At 35.7% G+C, this 19,914-nt stretch overlaps 1 protein-coding gene across 1 annotated transcript; it reads left to right on the top strand.

Moving 5' to 3' along the window:
• Nucleotides 1-1,101: 1,101 nt before the first annotated feature.
• LOC306850654 (vesicular glutamate transporter 1-like) lies at nt 1,102-17,463 on the top strand. The gene is made up of 13 exons (XM_079386401.1): nt 1,102-1,221; nt 10,767-11,019; nt 11,253-11,371; nt 11,780-11,894; nt 12,053-12,140; nt 12,342-12,428; nt 13,521-13,663; nt 13,842-13,991; nt 14,603-14,735; nt 15,200-15,310; nt 16,181-16,308; nt 16,419-16,488; nt 16,622-17,463. The coding sequence occupies exons 1-13, from the start codon at nt 1,160-1,162 to the stop codon at nt 16,903-16,905; spliced, it is 1,743 nt and encodes a 580-aa protein (XP_079242527.1). The 5' UTR covers nt 1,102-1,159; the 3' UTR covers nt 16,906-17,463.
• The last annotated feature ends 2,451 nt before the right edge of the window (nt 17,464-19,914 follow it).

Below are 19,914 nucleotides of genomic sequence, written 5' to 3'. Positions count from 1 at the left end.
TACAAGCTAAAAACATTGATGTAAACTAGTTGTGTACTCAACTACTTTTATACTTAAAGTATACTTTTATATACTAGAAAGTGGGCCAATTTAGTCCCAAGGAGTATTGAAATAGTACACTTACTCGTATACTACACTGATATTTGTATACATACTGTAGAGTATGCTTAAAAATATACTTGAACTTTACTTAAGTATACTTAATAAAATAAACTTGAAGTATACTACTTTTTGGTAAGGGAAGTGAAAATGTACGGCTGTTACCTTAGTGAGCTATTTTTACCTGATTTTTAACTTTTTGTTAGTGTAACCATCCCAAAAAATATAGACAGGTTGATTCAGTCTGTTTTCATGATATGAAAATAAGAATTTGACCTTAATTAGATGTTGTATGAAATCTTAAGTTCTCTGGCAAACAGTTATAATTAAACTGTATAAACTATTCATTATTAATGAATTGCCAAATTATCCGTATTATTTCAATCTGCAAACATCACTAAAGTAAACGCAAGGTGGCGATAGACTGCACATAAACTTTCACACAGGGGCCTCAGGGACCATCACATGATGCTGAGAAACTCTGCGCCCAAACACAACTTTTATTTACAGGTGACAGACTGTGTGATATAGCCTACTGTAGAGTATTAAAGGTTAGTTACATGATGAATGTAGCAGCTAAACAAAAAAAAGCTTTTATTGATTATATGTCAATATTTAATAAGTCTTAAATTTAAGTCTTCATGCTTTATGAGGCATCCATTGTTTTAGTTTTTTTAATGTATGTGTGTTTGTGCGTGCGTGCGCGCAATTATTGTACTTATTTTATGTAATGTGCAGTTGTGTAAATGTTATTGTGTGTTGTTCACAAGTTCAAAAAACAGAAACAAATGTTATAAAGATCTACCATAGAGCTCATTCTGATTCATAGTAAAAACAGTAGGCATATATATATATACACCTATATATTCTGGACCACGTACAGAGAGAGAGAGAGAGAAAAGAAAGACAGAGCGGCGGATATTAGAGGGATAACTGAACTACAGATAGTAAGGGAAATCTCTGTGTGTGTGTCTGAGAGAGAGAGAGAGAGAGAGAGAGAGAGAGAGAGCGCACGGCGCACGGGACAGGAGCATACCGGTCGGACTCGGAAGTCGCGAGGATGGAGATCCGTCCAGACCGCTTTAAGGCTCAGGCAGGAAAAACTTTGGGGAAAATACACAGGTGAGGAAGTATCTTACTATCCTCAAAGCATTCTGGTACTTAAAGAAGTTTTCCTTTAATTGTTTTATACTTCTCTCTTGGTTTCTGTGTATTCTTGTTTAAAGACGAAACATGGTGTTCAAAAGTGATTTACATCGAAATTGAGGTGTTATCTGGAATTCAAAGGCGTTGAGTTTATGACAGTGACCGGGTCTGACAGCATTTAGCTACTGAGGGAAAATGCTGGTGGAACCGTATTATAAGGTCACTGTACCCAAAAAGTGTTTGCGTTCCCTTCTCTGTGCATGTGTATCCTGCCTCAAGATGTCAGGTGTAAACCCTTGTCGTGACTGACTCTCAGTCAAAGGTGTTCTTATGTAATCAGTTTGCACGTAATGCGTCCACTCAGTCCGATTGAGGAGATTGTCCAGATGGATCAGATTAGTTCCCGGCTAACCCTGTGCCACAGACATCCGACGCATGGCGTTGGTGGCTTGCTCTCTCTAATATCTGTGCGCGTGAGCGAGTTCATATTTCAAATGAACCTTTTTATTCCACCTGAGCGTCAGGTAGCGTTGCGCATCACCGCACAGCTCGCGCGTCCCGGGACATCTGCAAGTTCTGATTCCACGCACTGGAGAACAGAAAGTCAGTGGCCAAATTTGGTCTCAAAACACCATGAGTAGCCTACTTAGTACTAAACAAAATACAAACGAAAAAGAACAAGTAGGCTATTTTATATTAGTAATAATGAATGATTAATAAAGACATTTATTTCAACTAAACTAGGCTAAACTAAATTGTAGGCTATATTTTTTTTTTTACAACGATCTTAATTAGGAAGGAAGTATTTTGTCATGCTGTTGGTGGCGGGCGAGCGTTTTAAATACCTTGTTAAATCTTATTAATTCGATATTTTAGGCGCAAATTCTGACAGGATGGACTGCTCAAAGGTCAAAGTACATCCCTTTCGAGAAAAAGTTAATCTAATGCCTGGAAGAAGGTTTGATAACCACTGATATCGATGTCTTGTTTTATAAAAAGTAGGCTGTTTAAAATAAATTCAACTTTTTGTAGGCCTAGATCATCACACAGTAAAGTCAATATCCAATGGTGAAATTAGTTTGGCATAACCGTGCGCTTTTTCGCATAGGCTACTCTTCCAATAGATTTTAGGTAGCAATGAAACGTTTAAATCCAGCTCGAAAATAGCCCATGAGAAACACACCCACACACAGCTGTCGCCCCGACAAATCCCTGCACGCCCCCTCCCCATCACTTCCTCGTCTCTGCGATCTCTCTAGATTAAGTGAAGGGCGGCACGCGACTCGTGGTTTTTAGCAGCGCTGCACGTGCGCAGTAGTTTCCCCCAGAGAGTGAATTTAATAGAACTTTTCGAATAAATCGTGCTTTTGTCTGCATAATAGATGTCTTATATCTGATAACCTGTGCCTTTAAGTGCAGTTTGAAACTAAAGTTTGTGTTAAAAGTAAACTGCTGATCTGGATTTCTGCCTCTCGTCTTTAGCTGTGACTCTGTGTCCCTGATATTATTTTAGAGAAAGCATCAGCAGCTGATTAATCATTTAAAGCTCAGCAATGCCTGCCTCTCCTTCTACTGTTTCAGCCTCACAGGCCAGCAAGCACACACCTCACACCTGCAGTTTTCCCTCTGTCATCCCTACTCCATCTCTCCACCTCACTCTGCTCATTCAGTCATTCCTCACTGAGGAATAGATGCTTTTTCAGACATGTGATTTTTTTAAATTATTTTTTTAATATAGTACATTCTCTTAAAACACACATTTCACTGGATATTGGCAATGGCCAACATACGGCTCATGGGTAAATTCAAATTTTTCTTAAAAATCATTAACATCTTATCCACCAACATTGTGTTTATAACGGTCTGTATACATTGTAAACATTTTTAAGACTCTTTTTTTTTTTGCAAGGGATAATTCCATAGCTTTATGATCCTAAATAGACAACTCAAATGCTATTTTCACACATAGTAGCCTAAGAGTGCTTAAGAGTTAGATGCTGAGAATTCAAATGAAACCGCCACGCAGTTCTATGTAAAAATAAGAAAACAGTACGATGGTCGCTGGAGCTCACAACTGTGCCACTTAGGTCGAGAGCATCATGTGACTCCAGCTATTCAGTTTACAAATTTTTTTTTTTTTTTTTTAAGTATTTCAGTGATTTTTACACATCACATCTTATATTTCAAAGCATGCACTTAATCTCTCTTTCATAAGCAAATACACTAACTTAAAAAAAAAAAAAAAAAATTTGTGATGACAAGTTTAGATTATCATAATTTTAACAAATGAAATAATTAACATTTTATTATTAATTTTCATATTTTAAAATGGAATTGTTAGGAAAAAAAAAATTAGTTTTAATAAAAAATAAGCAAACATGTTAGTGCCAGTAGTTTAAGAAACACTCAAATATCTTGTACTCATTTTGTTCCATTATGAATTAAATATTTGTTCAGATTTCTGACTCGTTCTGATTAGAAGAGAAACATTTAGGTCTTGCATTTACAATTATAATGTGTGGTAGGATAATGTTTCCTAACAGTGCCAGACACTATTTTGCACAAATTTTTATTCTTGTTGTTCTTGACTAGACTGCTTATCTGAAAGCATGTGAAGGTCAGGCTGCTGGGATGTGTATACGTTTCCGTGTGTGTGTGAGTCAGGAGGGGGGAAGTATCTCCCCAGGTGACATGGTCCCACTGAGACCCAATCTGTTCAATAGACGCAGGGGAGGGTCAGAGGAGTTTGGCATAAAAATCATAGAACGACACTGATGGTAGAACAGAAAGAAATGTGTAGGGGAGGGGCAAAAGAGATTTGTGTATGAGTTTTAATCTGTTACCTTTATACAATATCATCAGAATTTTTCATGAAATTAACCAAACAAGGTCAGAGTGGCGAGTAGATTCAGAACACCTCTCTGTACATGAAACAACAGGAGAGTAGTGAGACAAGATGATAAAAGGATGAACAGAACATAGATAAAGTGATGGTCAGAGAGAAAGAGAGAGGAGGCTGTGAGAGAGAACTGTAGGATTATGTATTTTTTTTACTGTTGTGCCTTCATCCTCTTACAGCAGGATTAACTGGGAAAGAGTGCATGTGTGTCAATGTATGTTTGATGCATCTGTGTGCTTAGAAGATCTTTGGTGTCAGTAGAAATCTACATAGCTCTTAAATACAGTTTTCAACAGTAATGAACCATGTAACATGATCCTGCACAACAATATGAGATGCAGTCCAGCATGATATGTAATTCTGTATTGTTTTTTCATTTGTGATGGTTACATCATGGTGTATACATTCATCATAAATAATCATAACGCTGTCCTGCAACATGTAAATATTGTAAAACTGTCACTGTTCATTGTTGAAATGTAGACTAAAATGTGGCTATACTGTAAAAAGTGATGCTGACTTAATTTTAAAAAATTGAGGAAACCCGTTGCCTTAAAATTATTAAGTAAATAATAATTGAAAAAAAAAATTAAGTGACAATTGACAATTCACTTATCCTTTTTTTTATTAAATACTTAATATTTTTAAGGCTACGGGTTTCCTCAGTTTTTTTAAGTTAAGTCAACTCATCACTTTTTACAGTGATAAGAAGCCTATTTATGAGATATTGTGTGTCATCAAGCAGCACGCAGACTCAACCAGAGTAAAACAAGCAAAGTTTCACAAAAGTCAAATATTTCATTGTGTTTGGGACAAATATCTGCACTCCTTGAATGCCGAATTTGGGGTCTGTAAGCTAACTGCTGTAATCACTGTAAAAAAAAATCATAATAAATTGTTTCATCTTAAAATAATTTGTTAGCCTGCTGACTTTAAAATTTCAAGTTGACTAAACTAAAAATTTTAAGTCAGTGGGGTAACAAATTATTTTAAGTTGAAACAACTTTTTGAAATATTTTTTTTACAATGTATGTCTGAAATAACATACTCTCTTTTGAACAAGTACTTTGGTTAGTAAGCACTTATATTAGTACTATAGTATGTAGTATGAATGCAATCTGGATGTACTACATTAATTATATTGTAATTTTCATGTAAGTTTTCGTGAGTACGTGATAGTACGCATGAGCCAATATTCATAAATCATTAGGCAAAAAATACCCGGATAATATACTACTTTTGCAGAGATTATGAAAGTCACTTTAGTATTGCACAAGGCCATGGGACAGTAGTTTTAAATTTTGAAAATATGTAAAATTTAATTTAATTTGGATATTTTCTGTTTTCACATTAATTTATTGTGTTTTTATAATGTTTATAATTTTTATTATATATATATATATATTAGAAAAATATATTTAATTAAATGTATTTATTAGTTTCAATTTATTTAGTTTTAATTGTTTTAGTACTATAATTTTAACTAAATAAAAATGAGAAATGTTCCTTTGGCAATTAGCTGAAATAAATATTTTAGTATTTAATTTTATTTGTATTTATTAGCGGTTAACGTTAATTTATTTCAAGTAAGAAAAATGTTTTTTAATTTTAGTTTTCGTTAATACTAACCTTTGAACATTCAAAGCAAAATCTATGCATTCAAAGCAGTCAATGCTGATGAGAAAGTGAAAGAGATGTGTGTAGGAATTGTACACCTGGGCATGCTGGTCTTGAAACAGTCAAGTGATGAATCTATAATATGCAAATGAGATCAATAAAAACTATTATACATTTGCTGATATAGTGCTGTTATAATGAGTATGCATGTGTTGGCATCTGATCCAACTTTAGTAACTGTGTGAGATATTTATAATGTGCTGACATAGAAATAGATGCTATTGGACAGGATTCTGTCAGCATGTCTTTTATCCATATAAAGTGTTTGTCGAAGCAAGGTCCTCATGCCACCCCCTTCTGCGGTACACCTGTCTCTTAATAGTCTCTAAACACACACACATATACACATACAGGTCAGCGGGTGCGTCATGAACCATGCAACGAGATGCAGAAGTGCATGATCTGTAATCCCGGATTTATTTATTTTGTGGTCACATGGTTTAAAGAGGTAAAAATTCACTGTAAAATAAATATTAATTACAGCCAACAGTCATTCTCATTAGTAGGTAGCATATGTGCTGCTGTTGGCAGCAATCTGTTTTTAACTAGCTTTAACCTTAATTACACATCTTCCCGAGTGAATGTGTGTGCGTTATATTGAAGACAAACACTCACTTCTCTCCTCTCTCTCTCTCTTGTTCCACTCAGTCACTCTTTTTTTTTTTTTGCTCATATTTATCTCCGGAAGTCTATAATTTCTGTAATCCTAATCTGAGGGTGGAGCCACAGATTATCAGTGGATAAGGGATGGAAGAGGGAATGTGAAGGGGAGGGACATGCATGATTCATGAGAGTTATAATTGAAACACATTGCTGTGTTCTAATGTCCATGAGACACGTTTTTAGTTTGTGTACAGCACATCATGGCTGCAGAATGAATCTGCTCCTCAACATACAAGCACACATGTGCAATCATCTCCCTCTCGTTTCTCTTCTCTTGTCTCTGATTGTGTGTCGTTTGAGATTGAGGGGATTATAAGGGATCTGCTTTTGTAGGAACAGTGACAGAATGAGAGAAATATAGAGAAAGAAGTATAGAGGGAGAATGAGATTAAGACAGATATTGTGAGATGTCTATGAGATCCATGGAGCTCAGAAGAGTTCTCTGTATTTGATACAACTATATATGTGACCCTGGACCACAAAACCAGTCTTAAGTCTCTGTGGTATATTTGTAGCAATAGCCAAAAATACATTGTATGGGTCAAAATGATAGATTTATCTTTTATGACAAAAAATCATTAGGATATTAAGTAAAGATCATGTACCATGAAGATATTTAGTGAATTTCCTAACAAAAATATATCAAAACTATGCATTGCTAAGAACTTCATTTGGACAACTTTAAAGGCGATTTTCTCAGTATTTTCAAATAGTTGTATCTCGGCCAAATATTGTCCGTTCCTAATAAACCATACATCAATGGAAAGCTTATTTATTCAGCTTGATGTAGAAATCAATTTGACACTTATGACTGGTTTTGTGGTCCATGGTCACATATTACATTTTAAGGCTGCATTTATTTTATCATTCATACAGTAAAATTTGTATTATTGCAAAATATTATTATAATTTAAAATAACTGTTTTCTATTTTAATATGTTTTAAATTCGAATTTATTCCTGTGATGGCAAAGCTGTATTTTCAGCATCTTCAGTGTCACATGATCCTTCAGAAATCATTCTAATATGATGATTTGCTGCTCAAGAAACATTATTACTTATTATTACTTTATGTAAAACCATGTAACATTTATTTGAAAGAGAAGTCATTGATTTTGTTTTTCTTACATTCTTGATGTGATTTGTGAGAATTACACATTTTGGCATTATGTAGTTACACTGAGAGTGTCTGTGTGTAAAGGACAGATTTAATGGTGAGCATTTTCTCTGCACATTAAAATCATATACTTATTGTAAGCTTCAGAGCATATGTCTGTGAAAGTGTTTGCTCGTGTGCTTCTATGTAAGCGTGTTTTTATTGGCTGAAACGTTGCAGACAGGTTGCATACCCAGATGGTCTCTCTTTAGGTCTCTGCTGGACTCCCATGTACTGCTATCCAGTGAGACGCCTCATTCTTGTTCCATGTCCTCTCTCCCTCTGTGTCTTCCCTCTGCATCCCACCTGCTTTTAGGTGTGATGTAGTTTCATGACTTATGAGGGTTCCCTAGTGGATGTGACTTCACAGCCTAGCTCAATACCTGTTAAGTGCAATAAAACATAGCTGATCTGACTGGTTCATCAAATATTTTAATAAATAAAAGCTAAGCGCATGGTGCAATAACACTTAAAATGGCTGCAACATTTTTCATTAGTGGGTGAATGGTAACCAAAATTAACCTAGTTTGACCCCCACAAGGAGCAAGACATAAACATGCACCATTGTGTCCTTGAGTAAGACACTTAACCTCAGATTAATCCAGGACTATCCTTATAGTATGTGGCCTAAAAATAGCTTCGGATTAAAGTATTTTTGACCTTTGACACCCAAGGATTTTTCACGCATGAAATAGTTAACAATGTGTCAGTCTAAACCCTGGCTAAATGGTATTCAAATTCATAATCTGACATTTCACACCGCAGATTTATAAACCCTGGGTTAACGTTCTTATTTGCATATTTGTGGTGTCCTACAACACAACATTTTGGGACATGTACAGTGTTGTCTGTACATGTTGTCCCCAGCTTTATCATAACTAGTTACCTAGCTGGGGACTACTTTCAGGTGCTGCGTAATATCATTGCGCCTGCTGCACCCATGGTACGGTAGCAAAATTCCTTGAATATTACGCTGGAATGAGAGTATAGTTCGTAGCCATATCAACCTAGAAAATTGCAACTTTTAATTTTTGGTCAGTCTTACTACACGATGTAACTACAGAAGAGTCAAGCTTTAAATAGGAAAATTATCGAAACTCTTTAGTCATTTTTGATGACCAAATGCTAATGGTCTAATCCGATTCAATGACCTAGGCTAAGCTAAGCTAAAAGTGCTACCGCCAGACCCGGAGATCGGCTGAATGGATTCAAAAACGGTAAAACTCAACTGTTTAACTCTTGGGGAGTTGTAAAATGAGCCTATTTCCAAAAAAGTGGAGTGTTCCTTTAAGTCTAGCCAGAATTCAAGCACTCTCAAAAACTCCCATTATAATCATTGAAGCTGTTTACACTGTAAAATGAATCTCTGACTTACTTCGTTCGCACATCTGCACTTTGTTGTTTCTGATGAGAGAATTCTCCAGAGAGCAGAATTCAGACAGCGCCCACACTCACTGCTGACTCATCTGAATGTCTCCGATTGGCCATTGAATTCTTAAGCTCAAAAGAATTGTGTGTGATTGGCTATAATGCGCAGCGCTGTAAAAACGCATCTGTCTCTGGCTCAGTGCAGCCACAGCGTGGACGCATATTTGAATTTAGCAGCTGGTGATGTGCTGAACATTGTAATCACACCTGTGTGATTGTATTGCATATAAAAATATATTATTCAGTTATTTTTTGACTTTTGGAAGCTGTATTCAAAATCCACTTGGCTCAAAAATCTGATGGGGCACGTGCCGTAGACTCGATTTGAATGAGTATGACACCTCTGATGATGAGTAAACGTGAGCACGCTCTGGTCACTTCAAAATACATAGTCAGATTCACGTATCTGAATAGTTTAGGACAAGAAGCTCTTAAATTTGCTGGCTATCAGTTTTTTTTTTTACATGTATAGTAAAGCTGCAGATTTAAAACCTCTACTCTGCTATTCCCTTGTTGCGGTATTTAGACGCTTTGATGGGTTTTATATTTCTTTATTGTCACTTCCTTGATTATAATATCTTACTGAGACTAGGTAGGAAAACTATTAAATATTAGGGCTCGACAATAAGGATGCCCGATAGCCCGATAGCCTGGGGCCAGCGGAAAAGACACTCGTGACAGTTGACGGATTTCTCACTGGTTCAATTGGGCCACTGCGGTGTACTCAAAGTTTAGCATTTGCACGTTATTAAGCTTTACCAAATTAAACATTCAATCAATTTCAAAGCATTAGAAGACGTGAAAAGCACACAAAGCGCAAGACTAGGAGAAAGACAACTCCATTCAGTACTCACACAGCAAGCCCTGAAGTGAGTTTCTCTTTCACATTTTCTTGCGCTTTAACAGACAAATACACCAGGCCAATTTGAACGTCCAAGCGATGTTAACCTATTCAAGTGCAAGAAGATGTGAATAACAACTCCATTCATTGTGTTCTGTGAGCCCTGTCTCTGACAACACACAAACCCTGAATGGAGTTTCTGTACTTTTTCTTTCTGTTTCTTTCTGTACTTGAACACCTACAAATTCCCACACCTATATTTGTTCCACTTATTTATTTGTGCTATTGCTTGTAATTTGTTCATTTGTGTTTTTCTTACTGACTGTTCACTTGTCTTTAATAATGTTTGAACTTTGTTAGGCTAATAGTTTTTGCCGTGGTATTGAAACTAAAATTAAAATTAAAACGTAAAAACATTTTTTTTCGCTACTTGAAATAAAATATTTCAGTGTTGCCTGAAAAAAAAGTTAAGTAATAAATTATTTTAATTACATAGTCTAAGCTAGTTTCTTTTAATTTCTTAATAAGCATCCAAAACAACAACAACAACAACAAAAAATAATGGTTCACCTGGAAGAAGGGGGCCCAAAATTCTGTCTTGCATACTCCCCTTAAAACTCTTCTTGGCATCCCTGCATCTAGCTGTGACACTGTACGTTTGTCTACACTGCAAAAGCGGCTCTAAGCCTCCTCTGGAACAGGTGTAAAACGTGTAAAAAATAAATTACAATGTGAAGCGTTCCTTTACTTGGGGATAAGTGCAGCGTTTAATGTTTTTATATGAATTGAGAAAACACTGTTATGCTATTTATTTGAATTTAACTTATGTTGGCCTTTACTTTCTGTGTTCACGTCCAGACTCCTGGAGAAACGGCAGCAGAATGGTGAGACTATCGAGCTGTCAGCGGAGGGCCGCCCGGAGCTGGTGGAGGAGAAGGAGCTTCCCGTCGTGGACTGCACGTGTTTCGGGTTGCCACGTCGTTACATCATCGCCATCCTGTCAGGCCTGGGCTTCTGCATCTCGTTCGGCATCCGCTGTAACCTGGGAGTGGCCATCGTCAGCATGGTCAACGACCACACCATTTACTACGGAAAGAAACCTGTTATAGTGGTCAGTGTCACTACTGGAATTCAGCTTAATTAATAAAGGACATCCGTTCGAGTTTAAGAAAACGAAGGGAAACAGAATGAAGAAATTGTTTTTTTAATAAAAAAAATGTAATTTTTTAAATTTTTGATTAAAACCTGAACTGACTAAAGTATTCTCAGATTTTGCACAGAAAGCGTTCGAATACAAGTTAGATGTTAGATGCGAGGAGTTTGACTCTCTCTTTTCCCACCCAGGCTGCTCAGTTCACATGGGACCCCGAGACAGTTGGGATGATACACGGCTCATTCTTCTGGGGTTATATCGTCACACAAATACCTGGGGGATTCATCTGTCAAAAGTTTGCCGCTAACAGGTAATGCGATCAGCGAATTGATGTTTTGAAGTGTTTTCTTTCTGAAGAGTTTTATGAATGAAAATTTAGTATTTAAATGGAAGGGGTCCAATTAAGTCAAATGTCCAGTTATGGAAACGTGTTTTGTCTTTTGATCTGGCTGTTGTTGCATTGTGGCAACCCCATATATAATGATAAATATATAATAAAATTATATAATGACAGTGTGTGTTTAGCAAATGTCACAAATGAAACCCTGGTGGACTTTAAGGTTTGCTTATATACAGAGATTGACTTTCAAAAATAAAAACCAACCTCGATAAATTTTCAGTGAAAAATGACAGCCAGCCCCATGTGGTGAGATATTAGCATGGTATTTCATTGGGATTAGGCCTCAGTTGACTGTACTGCATGCGTGTTTGGTCTCAGGGTGTTTGGCTTCGCCATCGTGGCCACGTCGACACTGAATATGCTGATCCCAGCAGCAGCAAGAGTTCACTATGGGTGTGTTATCATGGTCAGGATTTGCCAGGGGCTTGTGGAGGTATGCCATCTGTGTGCATGCGTGGATTTGTGTGGACCTGAAGTAGTCTGAAATATTAATGTTTTATTAGTCCAAATGCATGGCATCACACTAAAGAATTTTTTTTGTTACCATCATGGTCACATATATATTAAATGAGTTTATTACTCTATTGGAAGGGTGTGTCATATCCTGCATGTCATGGCATCTGGGCCAAGTGGGCTCCGCCGCTTGAAAGAAGTCGATTGGCAACAACAGCATTCTGTGGTAAGATGTCTATCAATCATTTGAATCCATACATTATATAAACCTTCTGATATAATCAATAGAATTTATATACATATAATTTATTTTTGTGATTATTTGAACCTTGAATCAAGTTCTGATTTTGTACAAAGCTGACACTGATGATAATTTAAGTGAATAGCACTAATAAGAGGAAGCATACTAAGAAACTGTATGTTATAGGTTCATATGCCGGTGCTGTTGTAGCAATGCCTTTGGCTGGAGTCTTGGTCCAGTACACCGGATGGTCCTCAGTGTTTTATGTGTATGGTAAGTAGCATATACACGTCATTTTAATTATATACAATATTTATTATAAAACTTTTGTTTATTTAATAAACCAAGTTATTCCAAACACTTGAATATATAATATACAATATACACACGCTATCACTCAAACCTTTAGGGTCAGTTTATTTTTCTAATACTTTTACTCAGAAAGGATACATTAAATTGATCAAATATGACAGCAAAGACATTTATAATGTTACAAAACATTTCTTATTCAGATAAATGCTGTTCTTTTATACTTTATATTCATCAAAGAATCATCAAGCATTAAATCAGTATGTGACCCTGGACCACAAAACCAGGGTCAGAAGGGTGAATTTTTCAAAACAGACATATATACATCATCTGAAAGCTGATTAAATAAGCTAAAAATAAACCACTGATGTATAGTTTGTTAGGATCGGACAATATTTTGCCGAGATACAATTATTGGAAAATCTGGAATCTGAGGGTGCACCTTTAAATTTGTCCAAATGACGTTCTTAGCAATGCATATTAGTAATCAAAAATTAAGTTTTGATATATTTACAGTAGGAAATTTACAAAATATCTTCATGGAACATGATCTTTACTTAATGTCCTAATGATTTTTGGCATAAATGAAAAATCAATCATTTTGACCCATACAATGTATTTTTGGCTATTCCTACAAATATACCACAGAGACTTAAGACTGGTTTTGTGCTCTAGGGTCACAAATTAAAATGATTTCTGAAGGATCATGTGAAGACTGGAGTAATGATACGGAAAATTCAGCTTTGAATAAATTACATTTTAATATTAAAATATATAATAAATTATATATTTAATACATTTAATATACTTAATTATACATTTAATCATTATATATTTAATAAATTACATATATATTGAAATTGAAAAATTTATATTTCACAATATTACTGATTTTACTGTATTTTTTAACAATACAATACAGTAAAAAAAAAACAAATTTTTTAAAATCTTGCCGCAGTGACCCCAAAAACAGACCCCAAGCTTATACTTTAGTGTATATAATGTATAATTTTCATTATATATAATAATTCTTATCATGATTTTCTCTCCTCACAGGGTGTGTTGGGATATTCTGGTATCTCTTCTGGATTTTAGTTTCCTATGAGAGTCCAGCTGCTCACCCAACCATCACACCAGAGGAGAGGAAGTACATTGAGGATGCCATCGGGGAAACCGCTGGCCTGGTCAACCCTCTGCAGGTACAAACACAGGCATTATTTTTCTTTCTTAGTCACTCTTTCACACATTCCATTCTCTCTGTCACACACACACACACACACACACACACCAAATCTTCTCTCATTTCTCATCTCTCTAATTGCTGCCTGCTGCACTGTTCTGGATATGTTCGACCTCTGGTTTTTCGCTACCCTGCAGAAATTTAAAACTCCCTGGCGACACTTCTTTACCTCCATGCCTGTGTATGCCATCATCGTAGCCAACTTCTGCAGAAGCTGGACCTTCTACTTGCTCCTCATCAGCCAGCCCGCTTACTTCGAGGAAGTGTTTGGCTTCGAAATCAGCAAGGTGAAACACACACACATGTTTGTTTTTGTGAAAAGTGGGGACATCCCATAGGCGTAATGGTTTTTATACTGTACAAACTGTATGTGCTATTGCCCTACACCAACCCTGCACCTAAACTTAGCCCTCACAGGAGACTGTGCATTTCTACTTTCCCCCCAAAAAACCTCACTCTGTATGATTTATAAGCGTTTTGAAAAGTGGGGACATGGGGCAATGTCCTGAAAAGTCACCTTCACCTTGTAATACCTGTGTCATACCTGTGTCATTATTTGTCACAAAAACGCACACACACACACACACACACACACACACACATAACCCAAACATAAATCACATGTCTGTTATGAAGGGTTGCAAACTGCAGGGAAAAGCAATGCTAAATATAAACAATAAAATATAACAGCATATTGAAATTTGTAAATCATTTGTGGTGATCTTTAAAGAGTTTATAAGGAAAATGTATGTCCTAAAACAAAACTAGTTGAGAAACACAGTATGCACATATATAATGCAGGTTTTGTATGCACACATATAATGCTACACATATATTTTGCAGGTGGATGAAGATATTTTGTTCAGTAACTAATCTTTTTGTTCCTTCTGTTGCTTAGGTGGGGCTGGTGTCTGCACTTCCTCATTTAGTGATGACCATTATCGTGCCAATTGGAGGACAACTTGCTGACTACCTGAGAACACATAATCTAATGACCACAACGAATGTCCGTAAACTCATGAACTGTGGAGGTAGGAAAAAAAAAAAATATATATATATATCATACCCATGACTAAATACCCATAATATGAGATAATTGTTTATTTTTATTTATTTATTTATTTTGTTGGTTAACTTCCCCTATAATAAATGTCATAAATGTAAATCCAGCACACAAAGTGTGTTTTAATCAACAGAGCGTGTGCAGAGTCAGAAACGGTATATGCGTGTGAGACGCAAATCAGATTATCTGCCTATTTTTGCTTTGTCTGGTCCTGCAATGGCAGCTGGGGCAATAATCACTGATGCATCAATGCATGACACACTCACTCTCTCACAATCATCTGCACACATAACATACAAACATGCACAACACAGAGACAGATGCATCAGAGCATGCAGGAAATGGATGGCACAGGTATACACTGACCCACAGTAAACCTTGTATGTTATATCCAACAGACTGTACTGTTGTGTGTGTCTGTGTGTGTTTTAGGGTTTGGAATGGAAGCCACTCTACTCTTGGTTGTTGGTTTCTCACATACCAAAGTAATAGCTATTTCTTTCCTTGTACTGGCGGTTGGTTTCAGTGGATTTGCAATTTCAGGTTAGTAAAAGAAAAGATTAAAGACAAAACACACTAAAGAAGTCACTTATCTTTCATGTTTTTAATTTATTATGCTCATCAAGACTGCATTCACGTGATCAAAAATACAGATAAAACAATCAAATTGTGAAATATTATTACAATTTTAAAATTTTAAAACTAGAATAGTTTTCAAGTGAGTTTTCAGCATCATTACTCCAGCCTTCAGTGTCACATGATCCTTCAAAATGCTGATTTGGTGCTCAAGAACCATTATCTTCTCGTTATCAATGTTGAAAACAGTTGTGCTGCTTAATATTTTTGTGTAAACCATTATCATTTTTGTTTCAGGATTCTTGAATAGAGAGTTTGGAAGAAGCATTCTTCATACAGTAATATTATAAATGTCTTTAGTCTCACTCCTGATCAATTTAATGCATCTTTGCAGAAGAAACATATTAATTTCTTTAAAAAAAATTCTCTTATTGACCCCAATCTTTTGAAAAATAAAATTGAATGACCCCGAACAGTACATTACTGTACATACAGTAACTGTGCTGCATCCATAGATGACAATTATTATCCTTAGTTCTCAGGTACTATATCTTCAGTGGAAGCCTATTTCTGGCTCTTTTTTTTAATTTATAAAAAAGTAATTGTAGGATAATTAATAAAATCAAAAATAAAAGTGACATTGTAAAATATGAAGTAACATTGTGAGACATAAAGTCACAATTACAAAATTTAAAGTCACATTAAAAGAACTAAAGTGTGATTGTGAGATATAAGGTCACAATTATGAGAATTAGAATTAGTAGAAGTTGCAGTTTAGGCAAGATATGAATTTGCAGTTTTAGATACATGAAAAATACATTTCTCTTTCCTTTTCAGGGTTTAATGTGAATCATCTTGACATTGCTCCACGTTATGCCAGCATCCTGATGGGAATCTCCAATGGAGTGGGAACTTTGTCAGGAATGGTATGTCCTCTCATAGTTGGAGCCATGACCAAACATAAGGTACAAGCTAATACCACACAACCTTCACATGTCAAATAACTGATTTCTATAGTTTATACGGTTGTTAATTGGCTTTATTTATTTATGTATGTATGTATTTTTGCCTGTAGACACGTGAAGAATGGCAGTATGTCTTCCTCATTGCATCACTGGTGCATTATGGGGGTGTGATCTTTTATGGTATGTTGTGTCCAGCAAATTATAATTTCAACATGCAAACATGTTAAATCTCTTTTTATTTCACATATAATGAATACTCTAAATTACTTTTGTAATTTCTCGCCTGATATGCCAGATTTGACTATGTTCTCAGGGCTCTTTGCATCAGGTGAGAAGCAGCCGTGGGCGGATGCTGAGGATACCAGTGAGGAGAAGTGTGGCATTCTGGGAGAGGACGAACTGGCCAATGAAACGGAAGAGCTGTACAGGACTGGCGGACAGTACGGAGCTATAAACAATCCCCATGCTGGTGGTCCGAATGGAGGAGGTGCTGGGGCAGAATGGGTATCAGATTGGGATAAAACAGAAGAATATGTTCAACCGGTCGGGACAAATAGTTATTTATATGCTGGAGAGGGAGAGAGAGAGCTCACATAGTGCGAAGAAACAGAGTCTATATCTAAGCATTAAAGGAATAAAGATCAATACGGAGTAAATAAATAGACAGAGTGAGTGAGTGAGTGAATGTGTGAGTGTGTGAGTGAATTATCAACAGAGCAAATGAGTTTCCAAACTGATGATCAGATTATGCAATGATTGTTCTATAAGCATACACACTGAAGTGTGTGTATGTGTGTGTGTGTTGATGCGAGTCATTTGTGTTTCAGATTGAGAATACAGTGGTGCTCTGTGAATTATATGTTCAGTATTTTAGGCTTCCTGCCAAAATCACTGTAATGCACTTAACATGACAAAGCAATATTAGACATGTTGATGGTTGTGGTGTACGAGTATACAGTATACAAGCTTCTGTGTGTGTGTGTGTGTGCTCATGGTGAGTGTGTATGTGTAAGTTTCCATATTGTGCTCGGCTCCTTTTGTTTTATCCAGTGCTTTAAATGGTAAAAGGGTTCAAGCAAATCTATGGACGTGAAGACATTTATTTGATCATAAGTTTGTGCACTTATGCATATTATCCTTAAAGGGACAGTCACCAAAAATTAAAATTCAGAAAATTTTATATATATATATATATATATATATATATATGTATATATAATATTAAATATTTTAAATATATTTTAGAAATATGATTAATAAATAGTGATCGAATTTCCATTTTGGCCTAAACTATTCCTTTATATATGACTGAAAGTGTGTGCGAGTTTAAATGACCCAGATCCTCATCATTGGGTCAGTGCACAAGCGTGTTTTCATCCTTTGATGTACTATATTATTCACATATACATGTTTTCACAAGCTTACACACATGCACACAAATCTGTGGATAAATCTATTTTACGCATGTCGAAGGTTTACTGATATTACTGCCAGGCAAACTTGTAATCATTAACTCATTTCATTTGCATTTATGCATTATCCAGAAAGTATACATGGGAACTGAACCCATGACTTTGGCATTGCTGATGCTGATGCAATGAGTCCAAATATATATCGACACGCACAAACACAGAAAAAGCCATGTGAATTACAAGGTGTAAGTGCCGAAATTCTGAAAAGTTGATGGGTTGTATTCTCAGCATATGCAGATTTCATCATGTGGATCCATTTAGAGGCCATTCAGTCAAGAGTGCAGTATGATCATAGGGAATCAATCAGAAAACAGCATTAGGGAATGAAAGAGGACGATTAATTAGTGACCAACTTATTCTGCCCTTTAATTTGATGTTACTCTGCTTCATGTGTTTGTAATTTTTTGTGCTTATTTCCTAAATCTTTAATTTGTTTCTTTATTTTGTTTTCCTAAATGTAACTTGACTTGTCAGCACAAAACAACAAAAACATGTTTTCCCTTTGGAGGAAAAACTGACATAATAATAATATTATAATTTAAAAATGTGTACAAATTGTATATGTGAACATTCCCTGTGTACAATAAAACTAGCTAAATGTATAAACTGTGTATTATTTATTCTAATAACCGAACAAACAGACACAAGAGACTACTCGAGATAGCAGACTTGTGGTAGGCGATGTGTCTGTATGAATCTGCATTACAATACAAGCCAAATTTCATTTTTTTCCAGCATCACTTCTGATTACTTGCCCACCTGCACACCACACTCATCAGTTTTTTTTTTTTTTCAACTTATACCTTCATTCACTCTCTCTAATGCTCATCTCCACCCACAGAGGGCATCTGCTGTCCTCTAATCTTTGCCTAAAATCACCAAGATAATCCCTCTATCCATCTGTCATTCAGAGAGAAGGAAAGCATCTTTGCACCAGAGAGGTTGTTGTGTTGTCAGCGACATCTAGTGGTTAAAATGAGTAAACTAAAATAAGCTAAAAAATAAATTAGCGCTTTAAAATTGGTAAAAGGCTTTTTAAAAAGTCCCTCATTAACCATAAATTAAATCTATTATTATTATATCTAATTTTAATGCTGTAAAAAAACATTTATATAACATCTATTCAATTTTTTGAAGCACAGGTTGAAAATTAAGCTGACCCCTTTCCTTTTCATCTTTTCATATTTTGATTCCTAAATAGGTAACACCATTCTTAACAGGGATGCCATTAATATCAATAAATTGACAGTTTTTTCAGAGGGAACAACTCATAATTGTTTAAATTAAATTTTAACCCTGAAACCAATGAAAACTTATTTAAACAATCAATAACATTTTTTACTTCTAATGAATCTCTAACAAATATAGTCGTATCATCTGCTTTCAAAAATCCTGATTCCGTGAAAATGATATTTATTAATGTAAAGAGAGATTGTTTGAGTTAAAACAAAGTAAAAAAAAAAAGGGGATATTGGGGGCTAGGTGAAACTTTAAGGTGCCATAGAATGCATTGATACAGTATTTTAAATTGTTCTCTGATATCTACATAGAAGGTATGTGGCTTAGGTAAGGGCAAAAAATCTCCAGAAACGATTTTATATGTCCATTTACTAGGATTTCTCCCTAAAATGAAACGGTCTGTCATTGGCTTATTTAGCAGGTTCATGAATAATAATGAGCTCTGCTCTGATTGGCTGTTTCACAGTGCTGCTCAATGTTGAGCTCTGCTCTGATTGGCTGTTTCACAGTACTGCTCATCAGCAAGAAGGCAACACAGGGAGGAAAATATATATTTAAATACTTCCTCTCGCAGTTATATCGTCGAGTAATTATACTGTATATAAAATGCGGGCATCAGGGAGCCGTTATTAATATGCCAGGCATTGAAACTGCTTTTGAACGCGTTATAGTTTCACTTTCAAGATACACAATCGCACGAAAATTGTTTATATTATGGAGCTGCAGCACTTACCACACATTTTACAAGATCAGATGCTTGTCATGTACAGAACTGTTATTATTTAACTATGCCAAGGTAAAGACAGTTTTTCATTCTATGGCACCTTTTAGGCTTGACTTGCGTCTCTGGTCTTTTAATATGTAAAGCGATTCCGATTGGTCCATATTCAAGGGG

This window comes from Barbus barbus (assembly GCF_936440315.1).
Source record: "Barbus barbus genome assembly, chromosome: 3".
Classification (NCBI taxonomy): domain Eukaryota; kingdom Metazoa; phylum Chordata; class Actinopteri; order Cypriniformes; family Cyprinidae; genus Barbus; species Barbus barbus.
This window is presented reverse-complemented; position numbering and strand designations above follow the sequence as displayed.

What these genes read in the sequence shown, in the direction of transcription:
- LOC306850654 (XM_079386401.1), top strand. Translation starts at nt 1,160, where the DNA reads ATGGAGATCCGTCCAGACCGCTTTAAGGCTCAGGCAGGAAAAACTTTG. An exon ending in CAAAAGTTTGCCGCTAACAG is followed by an intron (nt 11,372 to 11,779) that starts GTAATGCGATCA and finishes GTTTGGTCTCAG; the next exon opens with GGTGTTTGGCTTCGCCATCG. An exon ending in TAAACTCATGAACTGTGGAG is followed by an intron (nt 14,736 to 15,199) that starts GTAGGAAAAAAA and finishes TGTGTGTTTTAG; the next exon opens with GGTTTGGAATGGAAGCCACT.